Below are 15,406 nucleotides of genomic sequence, written 5' to 3' on the forward strand. Positions count from 1 at the left end.
TCGTGTGTGTTAAACACAAACATGAGTCTAGTGCGCTATCCCACACTGTGATGACTGCAGCGACAGGAAAGAACAGGGTGCCCCAAGGGGAGAGATGAGCGAGTGGAGGAGCTGTGGGCAGGGAGACCCTCCTACAACAGTGAGGAGGAGCCGCTCAGGGAGGGAGTTGGGGAAAGGCCTTTGAATCAGAGGGAAAAGAGTGTGCAAACAATCCCAACACGCCATATTGTTCCTGTGTGTAATCTCTCACACGCACAGCCATCATCACATGTAAACAAGTCACAAGTATTACATCAAAATGAGACCTTCGAGCGACATCTCCATGGTGAGAAAATCTCTGTGGTTTAGACAGAGAATGAACTTTGAGCTGGAAGGCTAGATCAAGGACAAATCAAAACAACTGCCATTTAAGTTCCATCAAAAAAAAAAAAAAAAAAAAAAAAAAGAAACAAAACAGTGTGACCTACCTGGACTGTTAATAAGTGATTCTTCAGCATCTGTTTAGAGAGAGAATCAACATGTCAGTGTGTTTCAGAAATCCTGACTTCTCATAACCGAAGACAAAGATTTTTAACTACATCCTTAGAAGTGTTTATGAATCTGACACAGAAAGAGTTAGTGCCTTTGAATAACGTCATCGTGGGAGACAGACTCATCCGTAGCCCGGACAGAAAGCTCTCTCTGGTGGCTGCCTTGCTCCAGCACTGTGACAAAGATGGCCAGATGGGAAGGGTACACTTGTGATGATATGACCTCAATTACCCACCTTGTAGCAGACGAGCTTCACTTTGGGAAGTCTTTGGGGGTACCACAGATTTAGACAGTCACCCTCCAGGACAAAGAAGCTTGGCAGTGACAGATGGTCCATGAGACGGCAACTAGGTTAGATGTGCCACAGTAACAAGGCACCACCAGGCAAAAAGTTGGACAAATGAATGCACAGCAAGCAGGACAATACTTAGTAACATGTGCCTCAAATTGGAGGTCACAGGTAGTGGGCACTGACATACCCAGCCAGCTGCTTCTCACATCGGCAATTCTGTATGACAAGTGCCACTTCAAGGTATGGTTACTGATTCTCTCAAGTCACATCAGGCATTACAGCTGCTAGTTTACCAAAAGGCTTCTCATTATCAGAGAGGGTTATTAATAGGCATTCCAGAGTGGACTAAATTATTCCTAGCTGTTTGCACCTAAGTCCAAAGTATTCTTTTAAGTGTCACAAGGCAATTAAAATGAGCCATTTCAGCTCACTGACTTCCTGGGTGGTGTGACTGAGCGAGGAAGGTGTTAGCAAAGGAGCTGGGCATTTAGATGTCGCCCAAGGCAGTCCGAGGGTCACCCCAGCTCTGAGAGTCAGACACGGGACTTTCCAGCCCTGATGTCTTCCCCGACTTGACTGTAGCAGCTGCCCCTTTGAATGAAAGACCTGATGACAAGCTCCTTAAATGTCCCTGTGATTAAACATCTTCTCTGCACACGTCTGTATTCAGTGAAGTGCACACACCTCTTGGAATTCTTATTACCACATTAGAAAATTAGGAGGTTTTATTCTGAGAAGCTAACACTTAAAATCTTATCTATTTAGCCAAGTTAGAAGAGATCAAGCCAAAACCAGAATGATATACATTTGAGGGTCCTGTCTTGTCACTGGCTGACTCTGAATTCTAACGGGGTGGTCTTGAAGCCCTTTGGAACTGGCAGGGACTCTCTGAAGAAGGAGAGGCTACCTGAGCAGGTGACACCGGCATCCTCGTGGTGGCCGCAGTTGTGCTCCGCCCAGCCCGAGTGGGCACACTGGCCCAGGTGGCGCTCCACCCCAGCGCACTGGAGGTTGTCCAGGAGGATGTCTCCAGAGCCCGGGCCAAAGTGGGCCTTCCCCAGGGCGGACACGGCCCGACCGCACCCCAGCTGCCGGCACACGACCTCGGCTTCATTCAGGTCCCACAGGTCGTCACACACGGTGCCCCAGGCCCCCTGGTGGAGGACCTCTATGCGTCCTGAGCACCGGCCTGAGCCGTCCACCAGCCGCAGCTCTGGCCAGTCCCCTGCAGACAGAGAGCTGGTGACCATTGCCCTCTGGGGACACTGCACACCTCCCCTGAGCTGTTTGTGCTTCCCACCCCTGCACTACTGTTAGGGAGGGAGAACTCGGTAAAAGGTCAGTCAACTAGTCAACCTCCATTGGAGATTTGTTAAATCACTAGGATTGTCAAAATAGCATTTAGTCTAAAATGTCCATTAACTGAGTAGCTATTGAACCAGAGAGACGTGCCCAACAGGGCTGTTTTGGCTAAATGCAGAACAACATTATAAATAACATGCACAGTGATTTGTGGTTTTGTGAGGCACTTTGTCTGTCTGTCTGTCTGTGTGTTCACCTTATAGGCACTCAGGAAGAGTACTGGTTTACCAAGTTCATCTATGAGGAAACTGATAGTTGGAGAAGCAAAGCAATTCACCCCAAATCCCATGTCCAGTAAGTAGCAGATCTAAACTCAGGTCTCCTAATTCCAAAGTTCACTACATATTTTTTCCTCCGCTATTACCTCTAAGTGGCTGTGACACTCCACTCCCTTTTAAGAAGTCTATTAGGAATGTGGGTGTGAGGTTAATTATGACCATGACTGGCCATGTAAGGTAAGGAGAATCCCACTAGAAGGCACTGTCACCTGCTCAGAGTTTGATGATTTAAAGGCTCTGAAAAATAAAATAAAATAAAATTTGCTCATCCTGGGATGCTAGAACAATAGTTCCCAATAGTTCAGAAATTTTGGATAGAGCCATCCGGTTCATTTGCAAATAGGTAAACCTCTTGCCATCGGTCCAGTTTCCACCCACGAAGCAGGTACCAAGAGGAAAGGACGCCTGGAAACGAGCGGATGCCTTCCAGGGCTTACCTGGTCCTGCTGTTACCATCTTGGGTGTTGCTGTTGGGATTGCTGCGGACACAGAAAACAGTCTTAAACCCACCGGGCGGGCTTGGACGAGACACGGTGGCAGCTCTCTGCGAGCGCTCTCCACTCAGCGAAGACCCGGGCAGAGCCGTCCCGTCTACAAGAAGTGACCTCTGAAATCAAACTTTCTTTTATGGGGGTCTTGATACCTTTCAGGTGTGTGGGATCCAACAGAGGTAATCTGCCCCTTTTCTGTCCCGTCACTGGAAATAGGACAATCAAATCGTGCCATTCTGTGCTAACGTGCCTCGGCAACCTGTACCGCCGGGAGAACAGCCCTTCCTCCCGCCATGCTTCTGCCTCATTTTGCTGTTGTCGACTTTCCCTCAATGTGGAAGGTCTGATTAGGTGTGTCCCATTGTTTCTGATAGGAAATCAAATCAGCAATGATCGGTAAACAGTGACCCAGTTGTTATATGTGTAACTCGGTCCCACTGTGAGTGAGCATCGTCTTCGTGACAAGCGTGTGGACAGAATCTCTCAGCCGCGGTAGATCTGTGCGGGCAGTTAGGACGTGTGTAGGAGAGAGATCAAGCTATGACAGTGAAAGCACCAGGAACCAGGACAGAGGAAGAAACATGAACTAGGACTAAAGATTGAGGAACGGCGGTAAACAGGACTCACTGATCGGATGCGGGGTCGGTGAAACCAGCTCTGCAAATACAAGGAAACCATCGTCAGTAACTGTTTAACGTCTGTTACAGTGACTTCTCCTCATTGACTCTGTGACCTAGAGCAGTGGTCCCCAACCCCCGGGCTGCGGACCGGTACTGGTCCGTGGGTCATTTGGTACCAGTCCACAGAGAAAGAATAAATAACTTACATTATTTCTGTTTTATTTATATTTAAGTCTGAACGATGTTTTAGTTTTAAAAAATGACCAGATTCCCTCTGTTACATCCGTCTAAGACTCAATCTTGACACTTGTCTCAGTCATGTGATACATTTATCCGTCCCACCCTAAAGGCCGGTCCGTGAAAATATTTTCTGACATTAAACCGGTCTGTGGCCCAAAAAAGGTTGGGGACCACTGCCCTAGAGCATCTCGATGCTGCATTTTATAGCATGTTTCCCATGCTTGCTCAGGGAGTCACCTCGCGCTTGCTAAAAGGAAACCACCCTGACAGTATCTTGGCCAAGGTAGATGCTGAAAGCACCATCCATGAGCTCGGCCTCTCTTCTCTCAGCGGCAAATAGTGCCTCATCTGTGAGAAGAGAGGAGCCCTGGGTTGGCCTGAGGAGTAAAGGGGATAGCGCAGGTCAAGGGCTTAAAATGTCGTCTGGCACAAAATAGGCATTCAGTAAGTGTTGGCTGTTATCCTGATCACCGCTGGGGTCATTCCCCAGCCTTGGCTACACTGTGTTTCATCAGAACGCTCGGTTTGGCTCCCATCTGCCTTCTCGCCACACCCCTGTCATCTGCGTGCTCAGGCGGCTCTCTCACCGGCCGGGCCCGCCTCCTGTTTCCTACACACAGCCTTGCCAGGTTTAAAGATAAATCTAAGGCTGTTTTCTGTAGTTTCCCAAACACGTTTTTATAGCCTGGCGTCGTCTCCCTCTCTCTTTCCTAATGTCTTTTGCTGAGATGCCTGCACTCATTAATTTAGTATATTCTACGTGTTTGCCTTCATCTACTCTATTCTATTTGTTCTTTTTTTTTTTTCTTTCATTTTTCTGAAGCTGGAAACAGGGAGAGACAGTCAGACAGACTCCCGCATGCGCCCGACCGGGATCCACCCGGCACGCCCACCAGGGGCGACGCTCTGCCCACCAGGGGGCGATGCTCTGCCCATCCTGGGCGTCGCCATGTTGCGACCAGAGCCACTCTAGCGCCTGAGGCAGAGGCCACAGAGCCATCCCCAGCGCCCGGGCCATCCTTGCTCCAATGGAGCCTTGGCTGCGGGAGGGGAAGAGAGAGACAGAGAGGAAAGCGCAGCGGAGGGGTGGAGAAGCAAATGGGCGCTTCTCCTGTGTGCCCTGGCCGGGAATCGAACCCGGGTCCTCCGCACGCTAGGCCGACGCTCTACCGCTGAGCCAACCGGCCAGGGCCTACTCTATTCTATTTGTTCTGTAACTGTGTCACCTGTGTTCGTCTTGAACTCCCTCTGCGCTGTGCATGAGCCTCTCTTAGGTTGGCACCACACCGTCTCCTGCAGGTCCTCACACACCTGCCTAGTGTTAGGCTCAGAGCAACTCCAGAAAGGGCTTAAGGAAAACTCACTAGCCCGTGAGGCAGCTGCTGGTTACTGAGCACTGAGAGGACCCCTAACGAGCTTGCACTTGTGTCATTGCAGGCACCCCATGCAACAAGCCTGGGGGGATGGTGATCTTATCACCCCCATTCTACAGGGAAGGGACTGGGGCTCAGAGAGGTGGAGTTTCTGGCCCAAGGTCCCAGAGGTGGAGCCCTAACTGGTCCCTGGGCAGACAGGGAAGCTCCAGGCTCTGGCTATTAATTACCATTCTTACCTCTGGTCGCAGAATAATAATAAGCAATAAAGCTCTTCCCTAAGTTGTTGAAGCTTCGGAAGTACTTGAGGGTCATTGAGCTGGAGGAGGACACGAAGGTGAGGTGGAAGCCAGAGCAGGTCTTCCCCAGGGACGTTGCCGAGGATGGAGGACCATCCAGGACTTCAAAGTACTCATCGGTGCAGTCCAGGCTGGGGACAGAAACCCCGAGAGGTGCCTGTCAGTCTCCTCGCTAGCAGACCTAGAGGTATGCGCCAAGGCAGACCCTCTAAGGCAGTGGTCCCCAACCTTTTCTGGGCCACAGACCGGTTTAATGTCAGAAAATATTTTCACAGACTGGCCTTTAGGGTGGGATGGATAAATGCACAAAATAAAATTATGCGACTGGTGTAAAAACTGTGGTATTTTAAAATATAATTGTCAAATTTATGAGACAAGTGTCAAGAGTGAGTTTTACGGATGTAACAGAGGGAATATGGTCATTTTTAAAAAATAAAACATCATTCAGACTTAAATATAAATAAAACAGAAATAATGTAAGTTATTTATTCTTTCTCTGTGGACCGGTACCAAATGGCCCACGGACTAGTACAGGCTCGGGGGTTGGGGACCACTGCTCTAAGTCATTCATGTAACGGAGGCTGGGGATAGATTAAAAGCTTGTCATTTATTCAAATGAAGTGTGGATTCCTTTTAGCTCACTTTTTCTCTCCAGGAAGAAACTGGAATAGGAAAGAAGAGACTGGAGTTCTAGGTGCACCCCCACGGAGACCCGAGACCACAGGGTACCACAAGCCTAGGGCCAGGAGCAGGGTCAGGGGAACCAAGGTAACTCATCTTCTGGGCAGAAGGGGCAGAGGATGCTGGTCTGCCAGGACAGCACATGACCCCAGGGGCAGAGGGTGCGTGGTCTGCCAGACAGGATGTGACCCCAGGAGCAGGGGATGCGTGGTCTGCCAGGACAGGACGTGACCCCAGGGGCAGAGGATGCTGGTCTGCCAGGACAGCACATGACCCCAGGGGCAGAGGGTGCGTGGTCTGCCAGACAGGATGTGACCCCAGGTTCCAAACAAGCCATTCATAAGCTTTTGACTTCCCAGGAGGCTTGCTTTAAGGAAGTCATTGGGTTGGGTCAGTGGTTGTCCAGTTGTGTCCAGATGCCACTAATGCCACTAATCAGAAGTCCAATCCACGCCTCAGTCCCACAAGCCCTCCATCCCAAGTCATGTTTTGATGAAGCAAAATCCAAGAATAATAAATAGTTTAAGTTATTCCTGGGAAGGGGGGAGAATTTCCATAAGACATTCAGCTATGAAGGACATCAACCTTGACTATGACATTAACATCTGAAATATTCTCATTTATTAGTTCTGAGATTCCCTGGAATCTGCATCTTTAACCATCAGGCTGAGCCACACACACACACACACACACACACACACACACACACACACACTGTGTCTTCATCTCATTCTCTGTCACTCACAAACACATGTAAAAAATGGTGAAAACTGAGTAAGAGTTCTGGAGTTGAGCTAACAGGATTGCACTCATGTCAAGTTTGTGCTTTTATTATTGCTCTAAGATTATTTTAAGATGCCACCAATGGGAAAAGCTGGATGAAGGGGCTCTTACTATTTTTGTAACTCTTGTATGTTTATAATTGTTTCAAAATAAGACATAAAGAGACATAAAGGACGCTTTTAGTTGTGAGAACCAGCCAAGAAAGCAATGCTGGGCATTTTTAACTCCGTTGCATACTTAACTTACTTCAGATACGGAAAGGCCAGCAGTATGTGGTCAGACGCGTCTGCCTTGATCTCCCACACACAGGTCATGTTGACACGCATGTCATTCTGCGGGGGGTTCCTAATGGCTCCAGATGAGTTAGTGAGAATGCTGCCACACTGAGCTTTTTCTAAAGGCAGAAAGATATTTTAGCATTTCCATTTTTTTTCATTATTCAGTTCACTAATTTTATAATTCGCCCATTTTTTTCCTTTTATCTTATTTTCCAAAATTCAGACACTTTGATGACCGAAGTCTCACCTGCAGTGATGGTCCCTGCCATGGCAGCCAATGGGCGACCTGTCAAACATACAAAGGACACATGAATTGTCAGCGGGCAGGCACTGATGTCCACACCTGTCTGCAAACAAGACCCTGAGGGGCTTTTAGCAGATAATCACTCTGGCCTCCCCCTCCCCCAGAACTATGGAGTCAGTCTTGGGGTGAGGCCAGAGCACAGAGGGACACTGATGTGCGGGAGAGGAGACGCATTGTTCTAGAACCCTCGCAGACTTGGTGCATTATTCTCCTGTCATATACACAGATGAGATCTTTTTTAATTGGCGGGTTTAAGGAAACCAATGATGCAAAATTCTGGCTGCCGTAGGCAATTCCAGTGAGCCGAGGGTCGGAGTTGTGGGTAATGGGGAAAGGTCAGGCCCGGGAACTTTGGCTAGGACCACCCACAACCAAGTGAGCCAAAAGGAACTTCCCAGGAACCCTTTGGAAAACAGCGACCGTCTGCCAGCCAGTGAGATTTCACCATGTCGTATTAGCTCGACCATCCTAGGGACCCTTTAAATATCCCTCACACGGGCCACTCCTTGCGACTTCCCTGGCCTCCATCTTTCCTCGGGGCCAGGGAACCTCGCCAGACGGGATGCGCTCTGTACTCAATAAAGCCTTTGCTATCCACACGTTGCGGCTCCAGCCCCTTCCTTCCTTCTCGGTGGGGAAAAATACCTTACAGGAGTGACGAGGCTTCACTGTAAGACTAGTAAGAGGCACCGATTCACTGATTCCTTTGACCTGCTGCTCAGAGATGGTGAATTAGGACCCACGGATGCCGTGGACCCTTCTTCGTGCCCCCAACATCTCTCCGACCAGTTTCTCATGGGGGGCCGGGGGCAGGGAAGAGGGCATCTATTCTGAACTGAATGAGGAAATTGTGAGGAGGAGGAAGCTGTTCTTCTATATCTTGATTGTGATTACATATTTACCAATGTTCACCGAACCGAACCTCAAAATAGGTGAACAGTATGGTAAATAAATGGAACCTTAATGAAAAAAAGGATTGATGGATGAATAGAGGGATGATAGATGGACTGGTCAATTCATCAGAGAATCTAGGTAGGATTTCATTGTTAAATTCTTCAGACTTTGTTGTATATTTGAATATTTGAATGTTGGAGGGAAAATTGTCCCTCAGTTTCTACTACAAGACCCACATCTGTGTTTTATGTCAAAGACGTCTTGCTTTCCATGGTTGGCACACTTAATTCAGCTAATTCTCCCCTTGTTAGTCACAGAATGGCAAAGACATAGAACTTCAGGGGGCATGGAGTTCAATGTGCCTTTTCGAATGACATGGAGACTGAAGCCACGGTCATTCAGTTGGAGAGAGACTAGCCCGGATCAGATTCCCACAGCTGGGGCCTCCTCCTCCCCCCACACTGCCTCCCCTAGGTGGGCATGCGACCACAGGAAGGGACCACTGTTGGATGCCAGGTGTCTCTAGGTACCATCACATTCGTGTTCTTCCTCAATTCTCCACATGAATCCGACTTGAATGAAGAGGAATCAAGACAAAATGGGAGGCAGAGGTGACAGAACTTGGCTGAGAGGCCACACAACTGAGGGTGATCCTATGTTATGTGCGCCTCTCCCGTTAGGGCGCAGACCCCACAAAAGAGGAGACGTGGGGAGGTTGATCATCGCTGTAGCCCCAGTGCTTCCTGTCACGTGGTGAGCCCTCAGCCAGTATCCACTGAGTGAACACACGAGTGAATAAATGAAGCTGGGAATCAAACCAGGAGCTGACTCTCAGCCTCGTGATCTTTTTTACATTGCACGGAGTCTAGTAGCTGATGCCCAACACAGCAGGGGTCCTACCCGCAGGCAGAGCAGCTGCGGGGGCGGTGCCTATGAGCGTGAAGAGAGACTGTGCACGTTCTCGTGTCTCAGCTGGTGAATGTTGACCGGGAAAGCCCTCCGTGACGGGAGCTGTGGGAAGTAGAATGACGGGCACAGACCCTGCCCTTGGCACTTCCTGGGGATCTGAGACATGGGCCAGGCACAAACAGTGAGCGTCCCAGGAGAGCTGCAGACGTGGAAGTGCCCCCTCAGGCGCGGAGGAGGGGCAGCCTGGCAGGAAGACGTGTCATCAGGAGGACGTCGCTCCGGGTGCCAGACGGACAGACTCGGGAGAGGCTGGGGCAGAGGCAACCAGAGGGCACACAGGTTTGGGAAGGTCACTAGGCCCAGATGTGGAAGGCCTGGGACACCAGGTGACACATCTGGCCCGTCCCCCAGAGGTCACAAACTCCAGAGTGTCTGAGGGCCATGCAGGTCAGAAAAATGAGTGACTTGAGTGGTGTGAACTGGAAAGCTGTGTCCAAAGGGGAAGCTTTTTCTCAGGTCTAGCCGGTTAACGAAATAAGAGAATTGTTTTGAGACTGAACCTCTGCTTTTTATTTTTCCACAAAACTTAAGAATTTGGAGTTTTATGCCAAATACTCTGATTTGGCCAAATTCAACTTTAGCCTGAATTTCAAACTAAACAGGCCGCTTCTGATCCTAGATCCAGGCTGTGAGCCATACTCGGTGGTCTCTGAGGCCAAGGGGGTGGGCAGGCTGATGTGTAACTTGGGAAGAATGTAGGTAACACTGGCTGGCTGTCCAGACCCACGGCCTCTCCTAGGCTGAGCTGTGGTGTGTGCCCGTGTGTGTGCCCGTGTGTGTGCCCGTGTGTGTGCCCGTGTGTGTGCCCGTGTGTGTGGAGCAGGGAGTAGTGAGGAAACAGGAGTCCTCCCAATGAGGACTGACAGCCAACCCCTCACCTCTGCAGACAACACCGGCCTCTGCCAGGCGCCCGCGGTTGTGCCCGGCCTTGCGCCTGGGCACGCACGCCCCTAGGCGGCTCTTACTGCCCACACAGTTCATGGCATCCAGCACGATCTCCCCGGAGCCTGCCCCACAGTGGGCCCTTGTGAGGGCTGCCACGGCCTGGCCACACTGCAGCTGGTGGCACACAACAGACAGTGGCCCCGGCCAGATCCCACACGTCATCACACACAGTTCCCCATATGCCCTGGATGAGCACCTCCACGTGGCCTGAGCACCTCTTGTGCCATTTCCCAGTCTCACAGCCACCCGGGCTCCTGGGAGCACAAGGAGGGGACCCATGGGGTGCGGGGGGTGGTGGCCTTCCTGTCTCAGGGAGGCACCCTTCATCCTTTAAATCCCTAGGTGGTCATGTTGCATTTGCAAACATGCAAGTTCATACCATGCTCATGCATGCATACGTCAGAACTAACCAGCATAAGCTTCAACTTTATGTCCTTTCAGTGAGGGGCTTTACGCTATCCCCCTTTCAAAATACAGTGATGCCTCGGTTTTCATCGATAATCGTCCGAAAACAATTGGTGAAATCCGAAACTGACGAAAACTGAGGCAATTATTTCCATATGAATCAATGCAAATCCAATTATTATATTAGCACTCGCAATTAATAAAAAAAAGCGCAAAAACACTGGAAAGCAGTGGAATTGTTTGGCTAGACGTGGGGGGTGATGCTCACACAATGAGCCACACTGAGCAGGAGAATATATGGGTATGCTGACAAAATCCGAGACAACAGATGAAAACTGAGACAAAGTTTTCGCAGAAAAAAATAACGTGGCCCTGGCTGGTTGGCTCAGTGGTAGAGCATCGGCTTGGCGTGCAGAAGTCCCGGGTTTGATTCCCGGCCAGGGCACATAGGAGAAGCACCCATCTGCTTCTCCACCCCTCCCCCTCTCCTTCCTCTCTGTCTCTCTCTTCCCCTCCCGCAGCGAGGCTCCATTGGAGCAAAGATGGCCCGGGCGCTGGGGATGGCTCCTTGGCCTCTGCCCCAGGCACTAGAGTGGCTCTGGTCACGACAGAGTGACGCCCCGGAGGGGCAGAGCATCGCCCCCTGGTGGGCAGAGCGTTGCCCCCTGGTGGGCGTGCTGGGTGGATCCCGGTCAGGCGCATGCGGGAGTCTGTCTGACTGTCTATCCCCGTTTCCAGCTTCAGAAAAATACAAAACAACAACAACATCAACAAAATAACGAAACCCGAAACCAATGATAACTGAAGTCAACCAAAACTGAGGCATTACTGTATAGAGCTCTCTTTAAGAAACTTCCAGAATTCCTAAGTTCTAACAAGACCACTTAATCCACATGTTATTTCCCTGCCATGGATAGGGATAGACATACGAGATGTCAATATATCTATTGAAATAGGAAACTAGACTATCCATAGGCAGATCATAGCTAAACAGACCCTTCATCATTCAAAACTACATTAGTCTTAGAGCAACTAGGTCTCTTCGGCCCCATAAGTCTTTTTTATGGCTTTACTATGTAAAGGAGACCAAGGACAGGAACTAACATTTGTTGTTTTTGAGTTAAGTACCAGAGCTTCAGAGAGCCATGAACTCACACGTTTCTCTCTTACCCTTATACAACAAATGGGAGCCCGTCTCCTCCTCGTGTAGTAGGAGACGGGCTCCCATTTTACAGATGTAGAAACCAAGGCTCAGAAAGGTGAAAAGAACTGCTCTAACTCCCACAGCTTGTAAGTGAGCGGCCTCCCACTTAAACACTGCCTGTGTCTCCCCTCCACCTTGGGAGGATACCTTGTCCCTCGCTGTCTATCTGCCCTTATTTCTCAGGAACTGCTCCCCGTACCTGAAGGTGGAAGCATCCAGGCCTCAGGGGCTGTGGTCAGTGAAGGTTCTGAGAAGCTATCCACTAGAAGGAACAACAAAGCAAGGTCACTATCAATCAGCAGTATGGAAAGAATAAAGTAGACGCTGCTGGAAGTACTCATTATAAAACTAACTTAGAGGACTTGGCCGGTTTGTTCAGCGGATAGAGCGTCAGCCCAGTGTATGGACCTTCCAGGTTTGATTCCCAGTCAGAGAACACAGAAGAAGTGACCATCTGCTTCTCTTCCCTTACCTCTCCCCCTTCTCTTCCTCTTCCCCTCCCACAGCCAGTGGCTTGATTGGCTTGAGCCTCTGCCCTGGGCACTGAGGCTAGCTTGGTTGGTCCCAGCACATCAGCCTCAGGTGCTAAAAATAGCTCGGTTGATTCAAACATCAGCTCAAAACAGGGGTTGCTAGGTAGATCCCAGTTGGGATGCATATGGGAATCTGTCTCACTATCTCCCCTGCTCTCACTTAAAAAAAAAAGACTTACTTAGATGAATCAAAAGAAAACAAAAAGCTTCAGAGAGGCTTATAATGAGCCCTTCCAGCAATGTCTACATGGAATTTTTACTGGGGGTAACTTATATCTCAATTAAGCCTGACTTTTAAAAAAGGTAACTGAGTACATGCAAACAATGGATTATAATGTTGGGAGCCTGTAGGCAGGGAAGCCAGTTAGGAGAAGCCTGTGACCATCCAGGCAGGAAGAAGGGATGAAGATTTGGATAAGGATGATGGTTGTCAGGTGAAGAGATGGCCATGAACGCAATCTCAGCCTCTTAGCTATAAATGGGAAATTAATTCATCCACAGAGACCTGTTGTTTTGCATAACAGATGTTTACAGATATCTTAATAATTTATTTAAATATTCTTTTTGAATGCTTAGCTCTTTATATATATAATCATAAAAACACATAAACTAAAAAATAACCAGGAAAGTAATTCATAAATACAAAATGTAACTTACTAGATAGAGTAGTTTCTTCTGATAATGGTGCTGGAGCTGGTAACAATGACACTGATAATGATGGCATTGTTGATGACTGTGGTGATGCTGATGATGACAATGGTGGTGGTGGTGATGATGGTGATCGTGATGGTGATGGTAATAGTGGTGATGCTGATGACAATGGTGGTGATGATAATGGTGATGATGGTGATGATAATGGTGACAATGGTGGTGATAATGATAATAATGGTGACAATGATGATAATGGTGATGCTGATGATGATAGTGGTGATGGTGGTGGTGGAGGTGATGAAGATGATGGTGATGCTAATGACAATGGCAGTGATGATAGTGGTAATGATGATGATGGTGATGATGGTGATAAAAATGGTGATGGTGATGATGATGATGATGATGATGATAAGGGTGATGATAATAATGGTGATGGTGATGACAATGATGATGATGCTGATGATGACAATGTTGGTGCTGATGACAGTGATGATAGTGGTGGTGATAATGACAGTGGTGGTGATGATGACAGTTGTGGTGCTGATGACAGTGGTGGTGATGACAACGGTGGTGATGATGACAGTGGTGGTGATGATGACAGTGCTTGTGATGATGACAATGGTGGTGATGATGACAGTGGTGGTGATGATGACAGTGCTTCTGATGATGACAATGGTGGTGATGACAGTAATGATGATAGTGGTGGTGATAATGACAGTGGTAGTGATGATGACAGTTGTGGTGCTGATGACAGTGGTGGTGATGATGACAGTGGTGGTGATGATGACAATGGTTGTGATGATGACAATGGTGGTGATGATGACAGTGGTAGTGCTGATGACAGTGGTGGTGATGATGACAGTGCTTGTGATGACAATGGTGGTGATGATGACAGTGATGGTGATGATGACAGTGCTTGTGATGATGACAATGGTGGTGATGATGACAATAGTGGTGATGATGACAGTGGTGGTGATGATGACAGTGCTTGTGATGATGACAATGGTGGTGATGATGACAGTGGTGGTGATGATGACAGTGCTTGTGATGATGACAGTGGTGGTGATGATGACAGTGGTGGTGATGATGACAATGGTGGTGCTGATGACAGTGGTGGTGATGATGACAATGGTGGTGATGATGACAGTGGTGGTGATGATGACAGTGGTGGTGATGATGACGCTGATGGTGAGGATAATGACAATGGTGGTGATGATGACAATGTTGGTGATGACAGTGGGGGTGATGATGACAGTGAGGGTGATGATGATGACAATGTTGGTGATGATGACAATGGTGGTGGTGATGACAGTTGTGCTGATGACAGTGGTTGTAATGATGACAATGGTGGTGATGATGACAATGGTGGTGGTGATGACAGTTGTGGTGCTGATGATAGTGGTGGTGATGATGACAACGGTGGTGATGATGACAGTGGTGGTGATGATGACAGTGCTTGTGATGATGACAATGGTGGTGATGATGACAGTGGTGGTGATGATGACAGTGCTTCTGATGATGACAATGGTGGTGATGACAGTAATGATGATAGTGGTGGTGTTAATGACAGTGGTGGTGATGATGACAGTTGTGGTGCTGATGACAATGGTGGTGATGATGACAGTTGTGGTGCTGATGACAGTGGTGGTGATGATGACAGTGGTGGTGATGATGACAATAGTGGTGATGATGACAGTGGTGGTGATGATGACAGTGCTTGTGATGACAATGGTGATGATGACAGTGGTGGTGATGATGACATTGCTTGTGATGATGACAATGGTGGTGATGATGACGCTGATGGTGAGGATAATGACAATGGTGGTGATGATGACAATGTTGGTGATGATGACAATGGTGGTGACGATGACAGTGGTGGTGATGACAGTGGTGGAGATGATGACAATGGTGGTGATGATGACAGTTGTGATGATGACAATGGTGGTGATGATGACAATATTGGTGGTGATGATAATGGTGGAGATGATGACAGTGGTGGTGATGATGACAATGGTAGTGATGATGACAGTTGTGATGAGAATGGAGATGTTAATAATGACACTGGTGATGATGACAATGGCAAAGAAGGCAACGATGATGATGATGATGACAATGATGAGGATGATAACAATGGTGAAGATGATGATAACTCTGCTTCTGCTTATTAGGATAAAAAGCATTTTTTTAGCTTGTTTTAAGGCAGCAGTTCTCAAAATGTGGTCCCCAGACCACAGTACAAACATCCTGGACTTCTTGGAAATGTAAATTCTCAC

General features: G+C 48.5%; 1 protein-coding gene across 1 annotated transcript in view; it reads right to left on the minus strand.

Moving 5' to 3' along the window:
- The window catches only part of LOC136384937 (deleted in malignant brain tumors 1 protein), a 71,701-nt gene extending 56,388 nt beyond the window's left edge, over positions 1-15,313 (minus strand). Inside the window, exons 1-12 of the mRNA XM_066355596.1 lie at positions 14,176-15,313; positions 14,117-14,120; positions 13,228-13,997; positions 13,140-13,175; positions 12,149-12,211; positions 7,476-7,514; positions 7,197-7,344; positions 5,427-5,617; positions 3,582-3,611; positions 2,901-2,942; positions 1,731-2,048; positions 468-497 (exon numbers count right to left, since the gene is read on the minus strand). Coding sequence (XP_066211693.1) covers positions 468-497; positions 1,731-2,048; positions 2,901-2,942; positions 3,582-3,611; positions 5,427-5,617; positions 7,197-7,344; positions 7,476-7,514; positions 12,149-12,211; positions 13,140-13,175; positions 13,228-13,997; positions 14,117-14,120; positions 14,176-15,313 — 2,809 coding nt within the window. The remainder of the gene's footprint in view (positions 1-467; positions 498-1,730; positions 2,049-2,900; positions 2,943-3,581; positions 3,612-5,426; positions 5,618-7,196; positions 7,345-7,475; positions 7,515-12,148; positions 12,212-13,139; positions 13,176-13,227; positions 13,998-14,116; positions 14,121-14,175) is intronic.
- Between the last annotated feature and the right edge of the window lie 93 nt (positions 15,314-15,406).

This window comes from Saccopteryx leptura, chromosome 13 (assembly GCF_036850995.1).
Source record: "Saccopteryx leptura isolate mSacLep1 chromosome 13, mSacLep1_pri_phased_curated, whole genome shotgun sequence".
Classification (NCBI taxonomy): domain Eukaryota; kingdom Metazoa; phylum Chordata; class Mammalia; order Chiroptera; family Emballonuridae; genus Saccopteryx; species Saccopteryx leptura.